This window comes from Camelus bactrianus, chromosome 5 (assembly GCF_048773025.1).
Source record: "Camelus bactrianus isolate YW-2024 breed Bactrian camel chromosome 5, ASM4877302v1, whole genome shotgun sequence".
NCBI classification, from domain to species: domain Eukaryota; kingdom Metazoa; phylum Chordata; class Mammalia; order Artiodactyla; family Camelidae; genus Camelus; species Camelus bactrianus.
The window spans coordinates 44,978,923-44,997,787 of record NC_133543.1 but is presented as its reverse complement, the minus strand read 5'-3'; the positions used below and the strand labels follow the sequence as shown (position 1 = coordinate 44,997,787).

The 18,865-nt window shown below is 33.5% G+C and overlaps 1 protein-coding gene across 2 annotated transcripts in view; it reads right to left on the bottom strand.

Annotated features, from left to right (window-relative positions):
- PSMD14 (proteasome 26S subunit, non-ATPase 14) overlaps positions 1-18,865 on the bottom strand; it is an 85,928-nt gene that overhangs the window by 35,571 nt on the left and 31,492 nt on the right. For both annotated transcript variants that reach the window (XM_074363778.1, XM_010971375.3), the window contains 4 exons: positions 4,285-4,356; positions 3,950-4,069; positions 1,769-1,839; positions 633-783 (listed from right to left, as the gene is read on the bottom strand). In XM_074363778.1, coding sequence (XP_074219879.1) covers positions 633-783; positions 1,769-1,839; positions 3,950-4,069; positions 4,285-4,356 — 414 coding nt within the window. The remainder of the gene's footprint in view (positions 1-632; positions 784-1,768; positions 1,840-3,949; positions 4,070-4,284; positions 4,357-18,865) is intronic.

The following is an 18,865-nucleotide window of genomic DNA, read 5'->3' as shown; positions in this document are numbered from 1 at the left end:
TAAACCAGAACAAAAGATTTCAACAAAGAACAACTATAACCCAATACGCTTTGCAAGTTAATCCCTTTTTGGAATCATTTAGCATATCTAATCATTCATCTGTGTTCTCACTCCAAAAATGCAAACGGTTGTTACCAAGTGTATGGGGCAAGTTTTCATTGTCTAAAATATTTGGAACATATAACTCTAGAATATATCCTGCACAACATCCATAAAACAAAGCTCTTTAACTAGGTTTTTTAAATAATGTGCCAATTTCAAATTCATCATTTTAGAATAAAGGAAGGTGGAGTAATGTTTACTAAAATATTAATGAAATGTACACAGCAAGTTTTTAGTATGCTTTAACATTCCTAATTCTATGAAAGAAAAAAAATTTTAAGATAAACATTTATGATCAGACAATTGCTGATTAAAGTAGAAACAAATCTCTAAATATTTAAATTGCTAATAATATCGAGACACATTTATTGACTTGTAGAGTTTTTTGTTTGGTTGTTTTTTTAAGTAAACAGACAGGGTTTTTTTTTTAGTAATGAAGAAATCTTACTTTAAACAAAATAGATTTTTATTTAACGTATCTATAAAGAGAATGTGGTAGGAGATGCTAATAAAGATAGAATCTACTCTACCTTTCCTTTTACACTCTGAATAGGATCCACAACCACTGCCACAGCTCTCTCCGACAAGGCTTCAAAGCTCTGCTGAGTGTTGATATCCACACCAGATAGCCAACAACCAAAGCCAGGGTGACTGTGATACCAACCAACAACCATCTCAGGCCTGAAACAAAGAGGGCATTCAGCTGTTCAGAACAGAGCAAGTAATACATTTATGATAGGAAAAGAAACAACACACTAACAGGGTATAAATTAAGAAGAGATGAAAAACACACAGGTGTGAAAAAGCACCATTAGAAACATTGAAATCATACACCGTATTATCCAGAAAACATGGAAATGAGTAAGTGTGACAAAGGAGTGTTATCATTAAGAGATGCACATTAGCAGTGGTAGATAAGGCTTTCAGTTTTTCACCTTGTTACCACACTTTCTCAGAGCCAGTTTTTACCCTTTCAGCATTCAAGTAAATATCTACTCTTTAACTCCTTAGCTCTGGGAGTTGGATTTTCCAGGCAGAGTACATTTTTAACAATGGACACCAGGATCCACTGTTGTGAAAGGATTAAATATCAATTAAACCAGCAGTAGAACTAGGAACTCAGTCAAAAACCAATTTGCACTGTTCTGTTCAGCTGCTGAGCCTTTTGCTAACATTAATTTTGAAGTTTTTTCCACAGTAGAAGAATTTGAGCAAGAGAATGACAACTATCAAGAGATCTAATCTGGGGGAAAAAACTTGAAGAATATTTGGATTCCACTCTCTCCGTCTTTAAAACTCAATATGCCTACAAACGTAATTGAATATTCAGAATCTTATTCAGCTGCAATTCTCAAATACATGGAACATACAAGCTCTTTCAATTATAAGTGACTAGAAAGTAACTCCATATGCTAAACAGAGGGAAGCTACAGTCCAAAGTTACTATGGAACAGTTGAGAATTTTAACATGAGGCAGTTTTCTTACTGGCAAATTTCTTTGATAATACATGGAAGAGATACTAGATAAGACACTGATAGTGATACTTCAACATTAACTATGTGGCTTTTTTTCTGGGAGCAGCGTTCATAAACATCTAAAATTTTGACATACATTTTTGAAAAATATTTCCCATTATACCATTATATGATCACCTGAAATACTTACCTTCCTGTTTGCTTCAACATATCCAACATTTTGGCTTGGAACACTGGATCAACTGCCTCCACACTGACACCCTGGTTTGGAAAGTAAGACAAATGATTAGCTTATATTAATAACTATGGGGGAAAATTATATTACACTGTAAATGAACAAAAAGCTACCCCCAAAATGATGGGTATCATTTTGAGATACCAAAATAATTTTATAATTTTTGATGCCCATATTTGATACACACTCATGTCATTCAATTATAAACAATACATCAATAAAACTTTTAAAATTGTCAAGCACCAAACAGCTGTCACCTAATAAATTAAAACAATTTTTAGGATCCTTTAAGAGTTTATGGTCATGACTGTATATATACATATACCAGAAATACCAAATAAGTGAACCAAGTATTTTTTGGGTAGACCTACCTGGGCAAGCATGCTTCCTACTGTCATCATCTGATAACTAAAAAGTACTAGGTCTTTTCCATCTCATCCAAAGTTCTCCAACAATTCAGCTATTATAATAAACAGCCTAAAGTCTTTTTTCCCCTTCCCCCAGTTAACACTTTGAAGAAAGAAAATAATTTATCCGTTTCCCAGAGTTGTTTCTGTTTGGTTTTTGGGTGGGTGAGTTGGAAGAGGAGGAAGTTCAGTGCTTTAGTCAGGACAACTCGGTAAATTAGGCAATTGGAGGGAAATACATACTATTAAACATTACTTCAAATATAAAAGCATTCACAAAAAATTCTCTGTTAGAGACAACCTGTACCCAAGTCTTTAAATGCTGCATTATTTTGTTAGTTCAACTAAAAGAAAATTTTAGAACATGGAAGAATTAGAAAAACTTTTATCATCTTTCCAGTGATAGATCACTGCCATTATAGCTCCCACAAGGCTTTCCCCTGACATCAGGAATTTAAGTCTAATCTACTTAAACAAACCAGTTAACATAAGCACTTCTTCCCACCAAAACAAACAGTATTTTGAATTCTAATTGAGAGAGCATCCTCAAGAACAGGGGTATGCAATCTGCTGCCTACAGGCTAAGAATTTTTTTTTACATTTTAAAGGGTGGTTTGGAAAAAAAAACCAGGAATATGAGACAGAGACATATGTCTTTACAGAAAAGTTTGCTAACTCTTGAGTTAGAAGAAAACTTTCCAATTCTACTACACAGAGTGAACATGGGGATCAAATCTTCTATTTTATATTGTCAAACAAGCACTTACAAGGAAATAAATGATATTAAAGCTTAAAAACCCTTTATTATAATGGATATCCACATAATGACCAAATGTAACAGAAAAAAGTTACTTTTATTATATGTTTTATATATTCTGACATGAAAAGACAGATACAAGTAATAACAGTCTAAGATTTAAACTTAAATCTTTAGTTAATATGTAGTGTATTTCTCCATGTCTACAAAATAATTATAATGAATACTCAGGTGGACAAAATCAGCAGATCTAAATTAGTTTATCTCAACAAACTGGTCTACTTGAAGAAAAATTTGTGTATTTTTCTATATTTTGCATTGTTTACAAATACACTGCATTCTGTAGCAATGATCCTAGTTAAAATGCTTATTATATACATGTATATATACATAGGTGTAGGAATATACACACATTGTGTTATTTAAAAGATAATGTTTTTCTCTAGTAACCACTTTATCAAAGTATACTTATAGTAAAGAGCCGCAAACATAGCAAACAGCTTTATGATGACAATTTCTTTAACCCAGATATTTTACAAGGCTCAATAAGAACAATGTTGTATATACACAATGAGAATAAAACATGAGGAGCAGATAATGCGCACGAATTAAAAATCCAATTAAGAGTCTCTGAAGTCTTTTGAACCAAATATTCAAACTAATCAAACTAATATCCTACTGTTTTAAGGTAACTAACTTATACATCCAGTATGCTACGTTAATTAAAGCTGAAGGTACAGGTAAAGGGATTAAATGCATCACTCAGTTAGTGGACCTATAGGGAGTTCATGATGCATTTTGAAGATCAACAAGTTAAGTCAAAACAGTCTAGAAATTTCTGTCATTAATCTTACAATGAATTTTTCCTATCAGGAAGATAAAGTTGTAATATGGTGAGAGTTATTTTGCATAGGAAAAGAAAAGAGAAAAGAAACACATCTACTTGCAGTAGGCAACCATAAAAGTACTCACTGTTCCTGACTGGGGCATAGCAAACACATCAATCACTCTGACGGTGTAATCATCAACAAATTCTCCAAGCATCAGACCCATAACTTCCATTGGAACTCCAGCACGACCATGTTTTAACATCTATAAAGAGGAAGATATATAGACACAAAGCTTTGAGATCTTTGGACACTTTTATTTTTTAAAATTAATAACCTAATTGTGCTTCAGTGGAAGTAAAACACTATTCTACAGATGCACCTAAAACAGTATCTTATGTGTGAGGTTAAGGTGAAAAATATTCCACAGTCAAAGATACAGTGAAAGCAAGAGCTCTCTAAAGCAAGTTCAACACTTACTTTTAACAGTGCCAGGGAAGAGATATAGACTTGTTCTGCTGTGTCCACTGCAGGAGCATCTGTAGGTGGCCCCTGGAAACAAGCATGTAAATTATTATAAACACACAAAGTTTACAAGTTTAAAATTAAAGTTGTATGTTATATAAACATGATTGTTTTCAAAAGTTTTAGAAAAACATGTCAAGTATTCTTTTATTCAAGTATAACACAAATAACCAAAACAACCTTGCAAATATCAAACCTGTAGGAGATCTAACTCAGTACTCAGGCAGGTGTCCAACAGACATGATATGGAATCTTTCAGTGATGCTAATCTACCTCTGCTACAAAACAACTATAATGCACCAGTTAGCCATGTTTCTTACCTCAATGTGAATGTAAACTGCTGTTGGACTAGTATGATTAACTGAAGGATCAACACAAACAGTAAATTCTCTGAGTCTGACTCTCAGCTAAAGACAGCATGTAGATTAGGGCTATGGGATCTCTGTAGATATGGAAGTATATTTGCGGGGGGGTGCTGGCGGTGGGGAGGGGAGGTCGGTGGAGTGAAGAGAAGACTAATCCCTAGGTGAAAGAGCTGTGAACAACATACTCTGCACTTTACCTGATGCAGTTGTTTCCCTTCCCCATACAACACCAAATTTCACACAACTGCTCCAGGTGTGAACAAACTGGTTGAGACTGGTGTAGTTAACATGAAAATACTTCCAAATCCTAACAACTACCTTTAAAACAAGTATTACTATAAATCTTATTACACCATAAGAAAATACTGTTTCTCCATAAAGATTCTATCTTCATCAAAAGCATCAAATCTCTTTTGACTATAACATTTTGCTGCCAACGTAATTTACATATAGTCCTTACCCTCAAGGTGACTACAATCTTATAAATATAATTCTGCCCCAACCACTGCACACAGAAAGCTTCTTGTTTTTAATACTGGGCAGCCCGGAAATTAAAATAAGATATGACTTATAATTGCCAAGCCCTGTTTTGATTAAAGTTCTCTTTCCTTAACAGTAACTATTACAAATTACATAATGAACATATTAGCTATCTAACTGTAAATCAATATTCTATCTCTCTTTGATGGGTTTGCTTAATACTAAAATTAAACAATTGCTTTATTTATTACATTTCACACTTACAGGTCTGTGTGCACTTTGAGTTTCTTATCTATTTATATGCTAAATTCCGTGATTTTTTTTTTTTGGTTTTGTTTAAATGCTCATAATATTTACTGGAAGCATTAAGCATAAGAGGTTCTAGAATAAGCTTTCTCCAAATACAAGAATCACATACAAAAATTACCTCTATTTCCTTATATACAAAGTGGTGAGAAAAACAAAATCCCATAACTTTTATTTTTAATAATAGATGCCAGATAATAAGTTTTAAAAAGAACTAGGCAGGGAGGGTATAGCTCAAGTGGTAGAGCACATGCTTAGCATGCATGAGGTCCTGGGTTCAATCCCCAGTACCTCCTCTAAAAATAAATAAATCTAATTACTTCCCCCCAAATTAAACAAACAAACAAACCAAAATTTTCATCTATTTTCATCTATTAATGCAGCTTTACTGCTTGCCTTTCAAATAGATACGAATCTCTTTCAAAATGAAAACTCTAAGGTAAGCTAAAGTGCTATCATTCCAAAATATTTGAAGTCATCATATAAAAATGGTAATTTTGTTGATATGATAATTTTATTCATCTAACTAAGAAAGTTAAGAAAATTTAAGGAAAAAGGAGAAGACACTAGTAAGTTAATTGTGATGAGAGGTTTTGGGAGAAGTAATACTTCAAGGTCAGGATAATGAACATTGTATTCATAAAAATTATTTCCTAACTTAGAGCAACTTAAAAAATGCATATGACAAAAGAATTTAAAACTGGTATCTAGGCTATAGTTATTAACACAACCTTTCTCAACTTGCCAGAAAATATTTACTATGGAAAAAAATAGGGAAATAAAACATCACACCCTCACCAGAATATATTACTGACGAAGTCCAGAAACTATTTCTGCCATCAGTGAAAGAAGAAACACTGTTTTGCTCATCATATACAACCAGTATCTAGCAAAGTGCCTGGCACATAGTAAGAATGGAATAAGTACTGATTGAAAAAAAAGAATGAATAAGTTGAGGTACTTCAAAAGCCAATGGAATAGAAAGGAAAAAAGACCCACCAGCTACCCTGTGAGAGCAAACAAGCCATAAGCAAGTAGCTATATGGTCTTCTGGTTTAGAAACATACTAACAGAAAACCATGCAAAGGTTTCTCTATTGTGTAAGTGTTGTTTTTTGAGACAGTAGCCAGTGGTATTTCCTATTGCCCCCCTCACTCCATTACTAATCTATTTCTTGATCTAGTCAGATTAAATTTCCAATAAAACAGCATGGCAAGAAGTAGAGAAGGATCTGGAGCAGTGAACTGCATTCTGAAAAGAAGAAAAAAAAAGAGTAGCCCATGTAAAAACACTGTCTATGGGACAAATGTTAAGGACCTCTGGTATCAGTGAGTATCTGAAGCTATCATTTTTCTACATGCTCACTGTTCAGAAAGCACACAACCAGGCAATGAAGATAAAGAAAACCCCAGTAAAGACCCTGGAAACTGAGCTAAAAGAGATGTAAAAGCCTATACAGCTGTAGATCAAAGATGACCCAGGTTAAGAAAAATGTGGATCTATGGACAATTTACATACACGAAGAGAAGAGTTATTACACCTTGTAAAATATTAGGCAAATCTTAACTACATGGATAAAGCAAAATTTCCAAAACCATACAAACAGGAAAATTAAATAACTTGAAGGAAAAAAAAATGCAACTTAGGTTGACTTTGTATAATCCTAACCTTAAAGTATTACTTCTCTCAAAACCTCTCATCACAACTAACTTACTACTAGTCTCCTGTTTTCTTAAACTTTCTTAACTTTCCTAGATAAATAAAATTATATCAACAAAATTGTCATGTTTTATATGATGACCTCAACAAATGTTCTGGCATGATAGCACTTTAGCTTACTTTAGAGTTTTCATTTTGATAGAGATTCATTTAACACTAAATTTGTTTCTCCAGATCACATATCACTACCTAGAAAGATTAATGATTTACATTTTCAAAAAATCAAATCATAACGAAAACCATGATAAAAATATTGGTTAAGGGAATACTTCCTAATTCATTATATGAGGCCAGCATTACCCTAATACCAAAATCAGACAAAAACACTACAAGAAAAGAAAACCACAGACCAGTATCTCTTACAAACATCGATGCAAAAAACCTCAACAAAATACTAGCAAACAGAACTCATCAGCATATTCAAAAGACTGCCTACACACATGGTCAAGTGAGATTAAAATCTGCAGTGCAAAGATGGTTCAATATACAAAAACTGACCCATGTAATACACCACATTAATAGAATAAAGGAAAACAACAACACACGATCATCTCAATTGTTGCAGAAAAGGCATTTGACAAAATTCAACACCCTTTTATGATAAAAACACTCAACAAACTATAACAGAAGGAAACTACCTCAATATAATAAAAGCTATATATGAAAACCCCACAGTGAACATAATGTCCCATGTTGGTGAAAGACTGAAAGCATGTTCTCTAAGATGAGGAACAAGGCAAGGATGCCTGCTTTCACCATTTCTATTCAACATAGTACTAGAAGTTCTAGCCAGAGCAATTAGGCAAGAAAAAGAAATAAAAGGCACCCGAATTACAAAGGAAAAAGTGAAATTATCTGTTTGTAGATGAGATGGTCTTATACATAGAAAACCGTAAAGATTCCACAAAAAAAGATGTTAGATCTAGTAAGTGAATTCAGTAAAGTAGCAGATACAAAGTCAACATTCAAAACAAAACTGCATTTCTATATACAAATAATGAGCAATCTGAAAAAGAAATTACAAAAATAATTTTATTTACAATAGCATCAAAAAAGATAAAATGCTTGGGAATTAACTTAACCAAGGATATGAAAGAATTGTACAATAAAAACTACAAAATACTGTTGCAAGAAATTAAAGAAGACATAAATAACTAGAAGCACATCTCATGTTCATGGTCTGGAAGACTTAATATCATTAAAATGTCAAGACTATCCAAAGTGATCTACAGATTCAATGAAATCTCTGTCAAATCTCAATGATGATTTTTTTTTTTGAGTTATAGTCAGTTTACAATGTTGTGTCAATTTCCAGCGTAGAGCACAATTTTTCAGTTATATACGATCATACATAAATTCATTGTCACATTCTTTTTCCAATGATGATTTTTGCAGAAATAGAAACCCATCCTAAAATTCATATGGAATCTCAGGGACCCTGAATAGCCAAAACAATCCTTGAAAAGATGAACAAAATTGGAGATCTCATATGTCCTGATTTCAAAATTACTACAAATCTACAGTAATCAAAACAGTGTGGTACTGGCACAAAGACAGACACATAGACCAATGGAACGAAATAGAGCTCAGAAATAAACCACTGCATATATGGCCAAATGATTTTTAACAAGGGTGCCAAAACAATTCAATGGGGAAAGGACAGTTTTTTCAACAAATGGTGCTGGGAAAACGATATCCACGTGCAAAAAGAATGAAGCTGGAACCTACCTAACACTACACAAAAATTAACTCAAAATGGATCAATGACCTCAATGTAAGGCCTAAAACAAGAGAAGAAACAAAGGACAAAAGCTACATAATGATTTGGCAATGATTTCTTGAATATTACACCAAAGGCAGAGGTCACATAAGAAAAAATAGACACTTAACTTCACAAACTTAAAATTTTTGTTGATTAAAAGACACTACCAACAGAATAAAAAGGCAACCCACAGAATGGTAGAAAATATTTGCAAATTACTTATCTGACAAGGGATTTATATTCATAATATATAGAGAACTTCTAAAACTCAACAACAAAAAACTTGATCCAAAAATGGGCAAAGGATGTGAATAGATATTTCTCCAAAGAAGATATATAATTGGCCAATAAGCACATGAAAAGATGCTCATTGCCACTAATCATTAGAGAAACACAAATAAGATACCACATAAGAAACTATAATAAGATACCATCTTAGACCCATCAGGATGGCTACTATAAAAAACCAAAAAAACAAAAAACCCAGAAAACAACAAATGATCCAGGTGAGGAAACATATTCTAGGTACGAACCCAACTGAACAAATAAAACAATATAAAACTGGCAATATAATCTAAAATTTCTGACTACAGGCATACCTTGGAGATATTATGAGTTCAATTCCAGACCACTACAGTAAAGTGAATACTGCACTAAAGCAAGTCACATGAATTTTTTTGTTTCCCAACGCATATAAAAGTTATGTTTATATTATACTGTAGTCTGCTAAATGTGCAATGGCATTATGTCTAAAAAAGATTATGTACATACCTTAACTGAAAAATTCTTTATTGCTAAAAAAAATGCTAACCATCATCTAAGTCTCCAGTGACTTGTTATCTTTTTGCTGGTGGAGGGTTTGAAATATTGTTAGAATTAGCAAAACACGACATAGAGACACAAGTTGAGCAAATGCTATTGGAAAAATGGCACTAATAGACTTGCTCAACATTGGCTGGCCACACTCCCAATTTGTAAAAAAACACAATTATCTGCAAAGCACAGCAAAGTGAAGCACAATAAAACGAGGTATGCCTGTACTAAAAAAAATTAAAAAGACAAAAAAACCCTGAAAAAATAGTTGCCTCAATTATGACAAAAAGCCAATACATAAGTTAACAAAACACTGAAATCTTAATGGAAACATGGGTAAATAATACAAAGCAACTAAATTCATAAGAAATAATGAAGTAAATATGAAAAATGTTCAACCTTACTAGTTGACCTCCTTTAATTAAGAAATGCCAATTAACACATTAAGACATTGTTATTGTTGTTGTTTTCCTATCAAACAAGGTTTACAATGCCAAATTTTGGAAAGAGTGTAATAAAATAGACACTCTCAGCACTGTTGGTGGGAGTGTATAATCTATCAAAAAAGCAACTGAGCAGTGTATATCAGAAGCCTTACAACTGCACAAACTTCTTATCCTGCTTTTACACTCTAGAAATTAAGTAAATAAACAGAGATATTTGCATGAACCAGAATGTTCGTGATAGTTTTAATTATGCAGATAAACCTAGGAACAAAATAACTAATAATTTAAAAATAATGTTGAAAGCCCCTTTCTCTGAGATCTTGATAGCTTTAGCCATCTTCATCAGCAATATTACCTTAAATTAAAAGTACCCCAGCCTGCTGCTATATTGAATATTTTTAATTTACAATATTGAAGGAACCCTCCTCTAATTTAAAAAGAAAGCTACGGGAAAGGAGAATGGCTATTAAGTACGTTCACAGATTTTGTTCCCTTCCTGGAGTCCATGATAACAAACAGAGGTAAATTAGGAACCGAGCTGTAAGACAACCACATAAGCCTCACTGTTTACCAGGGCAAAATATTTTAGAGCACTGAAAGATGAGGTCTTTTTTGGCTGGCTCTTGACACATGTTAGGGATTCCACTTCAGAAAGTTTCTTCACTTTCAGAATCTGAGTTACCAGTATGGGAAAGTGACTTAAAATATATATAGGAAATGTTCAAAAGAACTTGATGAAGCTTGGAAAAGACTTACAGTACAAAATAGCTATTTTCAAATATATGAGAAGTTGTCAGACAAAGTTCAGACTAATAATAGCTTTCAAAGTACAGTCTCCAAACCAGACACATCAGCATCACCTGGCAATTTGTTATAAATGCACATTCATACTGAATCAGAAGTTATGGGGGCAGAGCACAGAAATCTGCATTTTTAAAAAGCCCTCTGGGTGATTCTGATGCTCGTTAAATTTGAGAACTACTGATTTAGACTATATAGTTTGTAGACCTATGGGCTAATGGAATGAAGCTATGGGGAGACTGAATTTGGGTTCAGTGTAAGAAAAATCTTGTACTGGTCCAAGCTATCTAAAGAAGAGCTGAAGTTAATGAGTTCCCTGTAATTAAGAGTTATTCAAATGTAAGTTGTTCAAATTGGTGCGAGTGTTATAGAATGGGTTTCCAGTATGTGGTGGCTGATTAAATCACATGGTGTTTATTTTTTTTTTTTTGCCGTTCCCTCCTAATTTATGCTACCAATCATCATATTGTTTCCCAAGAAAGACATCTCAAACTAAACATCCTCAAAAATCCAACTTAGTATGTTTCTCTACAAACCTTCCCAATTTATAATTCCAATTAATTACTGTGAGTCTCAAACTAGAAACCTAGGCAAAAATTTTTTTGACTCTCCTTCAGGCCTTATATTCAATGCATCACCAAGTTTTATCAATTCTTTGTTATTCTGCAGTATGACAGAGATTTTTCAAATATTCATTTCAAGAAAAATACCATTCATAGAGTTTACTCCTAGTTAAATAAGTTTGGAATATGCTGCATACCTACCCTACTCTCCAAATTTATGCTGTATGCTAGAATATTAAAGGCTCTAAGAAAAATCCTGGAGTGGAAAAAATTTGTTTATCTTTGCTTGACCTGAATCATTCCATGGTCTACATGGTCCTCTCAGAGAAAATCTGGAGTTCCAAATCCAGGCTCCAAAAAAAAGGTATCGTTCTTTCAAATGTGAGGCAGAGATCAATCCCAGGCTCCAAATAATGCCGAAGTATTTACCATGTGCTTAGCACTTCAGCTGTCTGATTAAATGAAGGCTTCAAGAAGCTTATAATGTAGTTAGAAAGGCAGACAAAACGCACACTGGCATAGATTATCAGGACTAAAACGCAATTTCTGACTTCTAGCAACGTGCTCTTTCCACTATAGAACACCATACCATTTTCAGATGTCCAAATGTACTTTTACCCTAAAAGCTTAGTTCCTTTACATTGTTTACAATTTTAGAATCCTCTGCCACCTGGAGCCATTTCCTATTAAAGAAAATAGAAATAAGACCTGAGATCTTCTTCCTACCCAAAAGCAGTCAGTATGCCCACTGAGAAACGGAACACTTCCGGGCCTCCCTTTATTTTCTGAAATCCAGATGGGCATAGGGGGCTTTGCAGAGCAAACTGCACTGCTGGATTTACTAACACAATATGTACACTACTATGAAAACAAAAATATGCCTTTTAATTAAAATATATTATAGGAAATTTAAGTCACATAAAACATTTGGTGCTTTTTTCCCCCAAAAAATCTCAGCATACAAATGATAGAAAAATAAAAAGGCAAGTACAGTTCTCAAACATACCACCTTATTCAAACAATTAAATCATGTTTGTATGTATGTAAGCATACAAAATTACCTGAGCATTAGTTTACTGTATTTTAAAGAACTGAGTAAATAATATACAGAACAACAAAAATAGGACACATTCACTACAGAAGCAGAAGTATCAAGTAAAAATTTTCAAGATAGTTCAGGTGCCAGATGGCTATACCTTAGGCAAATGAAGATACCAAGGCATAACTCTATTTCAATGTTAAATAACTTAAGGAAAAAAAAAAAAACATATGAACCAGGGATTCAAGGAGGAGAAATGGACAGAGTAATCAGGAGCAGTCAGGGTAATAATGTGGTAATGGGCACAGAGACAAACTCTCAGAATTGGGAGGTGTCACCCAGCAAAAGAGACACAGGATGGTTTTTACTCCTCACCCACAGGAAGTTCCCAAGGCCCTTTTAACTGCTCCTGCCCTCATGTCTCATATTTACAATCCCATGACTTTAGCAAGAAACAGAAGATTTCACAAGTAGAAACTGATACAAAATTTTATGTCAGATTCAAGTCATCTATTGCTAAACTATGTTTACACTCAACTAAAATGGACATATGGTGATCACATATAATGACAAATTATGTATTTTCCATTCATAGGATGAAAAAATTTGAATAAATGTACAGAATTTGGACTACTTCAATTATCTTTCATGTATTGAGAATTTATTAATGTTTAAGAAACTAAGTTAAATGCTGGGTAGACAAAACTAAAACTACACAATGATATAAATTGAAAACCTGGGCACAAATTTTTTTTGAATTTTAAAAATTGGCCTAGGTTATTACTATTATAAAAAATAAACCAAAGTTTCTTTCTTGTGCTTAACCAACAGCAAAGCTCTAAAATTATCAACTTATATGGTGTGTGAACTATTCAGGTTAAATCTGTTGACCTCATAACAACTATCTTACCATCACAATGAACAAGTACAGAAAGTCATTTTTTAAAAAAATTGAACATGATGCAACCTCAACTCCCATGTCCTTTAAAAATAACTATTAGAATAACTGAAGGCAGTGATATAACTAACGTGGTAATTAAGCAAAAGCAAAAAAAAACCCCAAAAAACTAAAGAAGTGTTCCGTGTACACACATCACTGACAACAGATAAGTAAAATAAATATTTGAGTGTTCGACAACTTTATAGTCCACTGTAAAACTTAGGTGAAGGTTACAATTTGAAAACTGGAATATGATTTAGTTATATATTGCTGTTAAAAAAAATGTAACTAAAATGCACATACCCCTCATACAAACAAGAAATTGAAATACTTTTGCTATATAAATCCTCAATACTCAAATTCTACATGCAACTTTGAAATAACTTTGTTTAAAATGGAGTAGGGAGGAATCTATACCTTTAAACTAAGAGTATATGTAAGTCAGCTATGTAACAGAACTGCAGGGGAAAAGAGGTAAGCCATAGGCACAAGCAGTGTGATTAACCTTTATAAGACAAGACAATCTGGCAACGACATAATGCCTATCACGGACTCCACAAGGGCATCAAACTTACCTCTGCACAAAGAGTTGTGATCTGCCACATTTAGCAAAAGAGAAATTATCATCCAGGTGCACAAATGTTAACTATGGTTAAATTAAATGAGACATGGGGTTTTTTGTTTTTGTTTTTGCTTTTTTTCTCCCCATTTGGAAGGTTAAAATCTGATCCAACATAAAAAGCTGTGACTTTTACTTGGGCAGCCCTTGTTGACTAAGTGTTAAAAAAAAAAAAGGCATTTGCCATTATAACAGGATAAAAACTAACGCCTCAAAGTGTTACCTATTCAGGCCTTTTAACAAATTTGTTAACACTATTAGTTATATTACTCCACCTTTCTCTTAGTGTGAACTGGTATCAATTATTTAGCCAATTTTATTATGTTATTAAAATACCTGCTGATTAAACATGAAACAAAGTGTCACTTAAAAGAGACGTAAAATACGTAGTATCACTGAGCTGCACACTCCAAAAAAATCTAAAAATGTAAAGTTACCTTGGGAAATGACATAAAACATGTCAAAATTTATTTAAAAGTTGTTCTAGGATTAAAATATTACATGGGCTTCTTTATTTTTATAATGGCTGTTTTCAGGTGTATGTTTGGTCCTGCATTATAGAATGACTTTCGTAAGTCTGCTAAAATATTTTTCAACAAAGAGAAGAACTGAATTAACAAATGAAAGTGATTATATTTTCAAAAACAAAATAAACCTGAACATAAAATACACTGAATAACTGACAGAAGATAGTTCTTAATTTATGGTATGCAATATAATCCTTGACAAATTCTATCAAAAAATTTAAAAATTTGATGAAACCATGACCTTCAGTTTCCTCAATTAATAACCTCCCCCTCAAAAAAGGAACAGAAAATAAGCAAATTCAAACATATACAAATAACTACCACTGTATTGTTTATCTCTTACCCAGCAAGGTAAGAAACAATCTTTTAATACTTTAATTTTGTGAGTATTAAACAACTAGTGTGAAAAACAAGCTGCATGTAAACTATTTCTACTGCCTGAGCTTCAATGACTAGCTGAGGCAACCTGTTATAGGAGGTGTTAATTGGCAATAGGAGTACAAGTCAGAAGCATGTTCCCCATCGTCCAAACCCAGCAAGGCTAGGTCATTAAAGTGGAAATGAATTCTTTCATGTCGACTTAACTCTTTCAATGCGTGCTATCAGCTGTTTTCTCTCAATTAATTTTAAAAACTTGTTACTTTTTAGAGTTAAAAAAAAGTTCCAAAAGAAAAAAAAAAGGTCCTTTGGGTGACAGTTCCAATGACTACATTATTCAGAAGAGAAGAGCAGAGTTAAGTTAATTGCATTGTAATATTGCAACTCTCCCCTCTGTAAAATATATAAACTAATTGTATTTGCTTATTTTAACACTGAAAAAAAGATATAGAACATAGTGTTTAAAAATAGCTCAGAACCATTTAGTCACATAGGGTTCTGATTTATATTTCTGTTTAAGCATCCAAGGACTATCTCTTGATAGTAACTTAATCACCTTAACCTTGGGAGAGAGTAAAGAATCCCCAATATAAAAATGTTTTGAAACACATATGAGTTAAACACCTTTCTAATTAAGTTTCATTATTCTGATAAGGTGCACAGTCACAGCAAATCCTGATGACTGGTTGCCAAAAAGCCAAAATTCCTTTTATGGCATGATCTCAGAGGTTTCCAGATGGCACATTAATTCTTTAAAAAAAAAAAAAAAAAAAAAAGACAAAAAGAAGGAAAGAAAAATAAGAATAGAAATGTCAAAATAATGGTGCATTGCTTTTGAAGTGCCATACTTGCAAATACTAATATTCCCATATATTTAAGCATTATAGGCATTTAAAATAGAACTCAATTATATAAATATTCTAAATATTACAATAAAGAAAATTAATACACATATGCTGCATCTTTTATCTTTGAGTAACCTTGGAAGTATTTTCTTTAATAAAAATATTATCAGAGTAAGAAGTAAACATTAGAAAACCTATAATGCCTAAAACTATGCCATGTGATAAATCAATAAAAAATTCCCAGCATGACAATGGAGACATAATTTCATCCACTGTTATAATATAGCTGGGCTCTCAAGTAATTACAACCAACAATACACTCATCAGAACTTGATCAGCAAGGGCTTAGATAATAAATGAAAAAAATAATGGTTTGAGGATGTCAAAAAAAATGGGAGCTATACATACTTTATTCTTATCCCCTATTCAATATTCCTCCCCCCTCCTTTCACTCATCTCCTTCTTTCAAGTCTTTCAATTATCTGACAAACTCAGTTCCCGTCTCTCCGAAAACTGACTTTTTTCCCTAAGCCTCCTGAGGTCCTCCAATACAGCAAACCAAATGGCCAGCCTAGAGCCAATACTTTGAAAATATAAAAATTTCAGTGGGCAACAGGCAGTGGGGTGAGGCAAGGTAATAGTGGGGGAGAAGGGGAGATGACACCATTACTTGGTTATAAAGACATCTGATCAAAGTAACACGGGGGCTGGTGATCTAGTGAACAATGAGCAACCGTGACATTTCTTTAAGACCACCCTTAAAACAATATTCACCTACTTAAAAATGTGTGCATATGTGTGTGTGAAATATGCCATAAGCAGCAACCACTTTAGACATTTATGAAATCTGCCTTACCAGAATAGGGACCATCTTCCATTCTGGGTGACTTTCACTATGGCCCATAGCAATGAGGAGGGAGCAAGCACAGCATCTGACTACTTCTGTTATGGAGAAGCATCATTCACAGAGGACTGATTAGTCAAACTTCCAAAACCTTAACTACAAATGTTTAGGAGTGGCTAAAACATGCTGTCCTTCATAATTGGAAATAGGGTCCCAGAATCATGAAGAACCTCATATGTCCTACAACAGTACATTAAAGTATCAGAACTATTCCACGATAGACCTTACAACTAAAATTGACTTTAAAGGGGCCCAGTGGCCCTTTCTCCTTTTATACTGTTCAACAGCAGTGCTATTTTACTTATGTATTTAAATTATAAAACATGTAAAATATAGTCACCCACAAATGAACTGGTTATTTGGGGAAGCATTCATAATTCATTAATTAGCTCATCTTCTAAATTATAGTATGCAAAGCCATACATGGAATATTACACACATACACATAGAATGCATGTTTTCATTTATTCTTTCAACAACCACAGACTGGAGAGCCTACTTGCCATGTACTGGCTTATAAACGTGAACAGGCCCTCCTCACCCTTAAAAGGTTTAGAAACTAGAAGACAGGCAAGAAAACCCATACATGTAACGCAAAAGCATGTATAAGGGACACAGAAATCAGAGCAATGACATACACAGAAGACTTCGGGAAGAAGGGGATTACTTAAGCAGTCTGGAAGGAAAGTAAGTAGTAATTAATTAAGCAAACAATGGAGGCAAAAGGCATTCCTTTAGAGTCATGAATGAATGAGCAGAATGACATGGGATACCTGAGGAATTACAAAATAGTATAATATGGCTAGTTTAGGATATGAGAAAGTTGGATCACGAGATGAAGCTGGAAAGAGACGTATCATGAAGGACCAAATCTAGACAGGAGATCAACTCATCAAAGGGTCAAAGGGGCCATTCCACAAAGTGGTTCACATACTAGTCCTCAATCTTCTTTCTGTCCTACTGTACCTAAGTAATAAGACCCACTCTCACCAGTAACAATGGTATACTACTACACATATCATTTTAGAAAGCTCTCAGTTGATTCTGATCGTGTAGTTTTAGAAGAGATGGCATTCTCTTCACTATCTCCTCAAGAATCCACTACCCTTTGGCCTGAGGACTGTAATTTTTATCCTACAGTGAAGATGACTGAGCCTTATGAAGGATTTTTACACAAATGAATAAAATAATCAGTTCTACATTTTAAAAAGGACTCTGGCATTTCTAGCCATAGGAAGATTTACCAAGGCAAACTAGTGACTAGGAAGGTATGGATAAAGATTATGTAAAGGCTGGAATCAAGCAGAGGCAATAACAGAAGAGAAGAAACACATTGAAGAGATTTTTAGAAACAGACTCCATAGTACAATACTTGGGGGCTAATTATGTGGAGGAAATGGAGTACACAGTGGTTGCATGTTTTGCCTGGGGCAGCTGGATAAATTCCAATACCATCAATCAAGATAGGAAATATCTTCAGGCCATATCCCAAATCTCCAGAATCTGACTGCTTCTTACCACCTGCATTATACATTATAGCATTCTGGTGATAACTGTAAACATTACATGGACATGAAATCCATTTATATCTCATTTTAACTTATTTTATTTTTATGCTTAATAGAAATGATCTCCTTTCCTTCCTATTACCATGTTTAACCACGACCTGACATTACAAAGTTCAAATGTAAGCCAACGCAGCTATAACATTACACCTAGCCTATCTAAATAGCAAGTTACACCCTGCTCAAAAAGAACAATTTAAGACTACCAAAAACAATTACAGCAATCAGTTAGTCACTCAAAATTAAACACACTAACATCTAGTCTTAGTGGGATTAGTTTTCTTTCTTCTTGGTCTGAACCACAGAAGTTCTTCATCCCCAAGGAGGGTTGCCAGATAAAAATAAATGATACTCAGTTAAATCTGAATTTCAGATAAATGAATATTTTTAATATGTACATCCCAGGCAATACTTGGGACATATTTATATATTTTAAAGATGTTCATTGTTTATCTGAAATCACT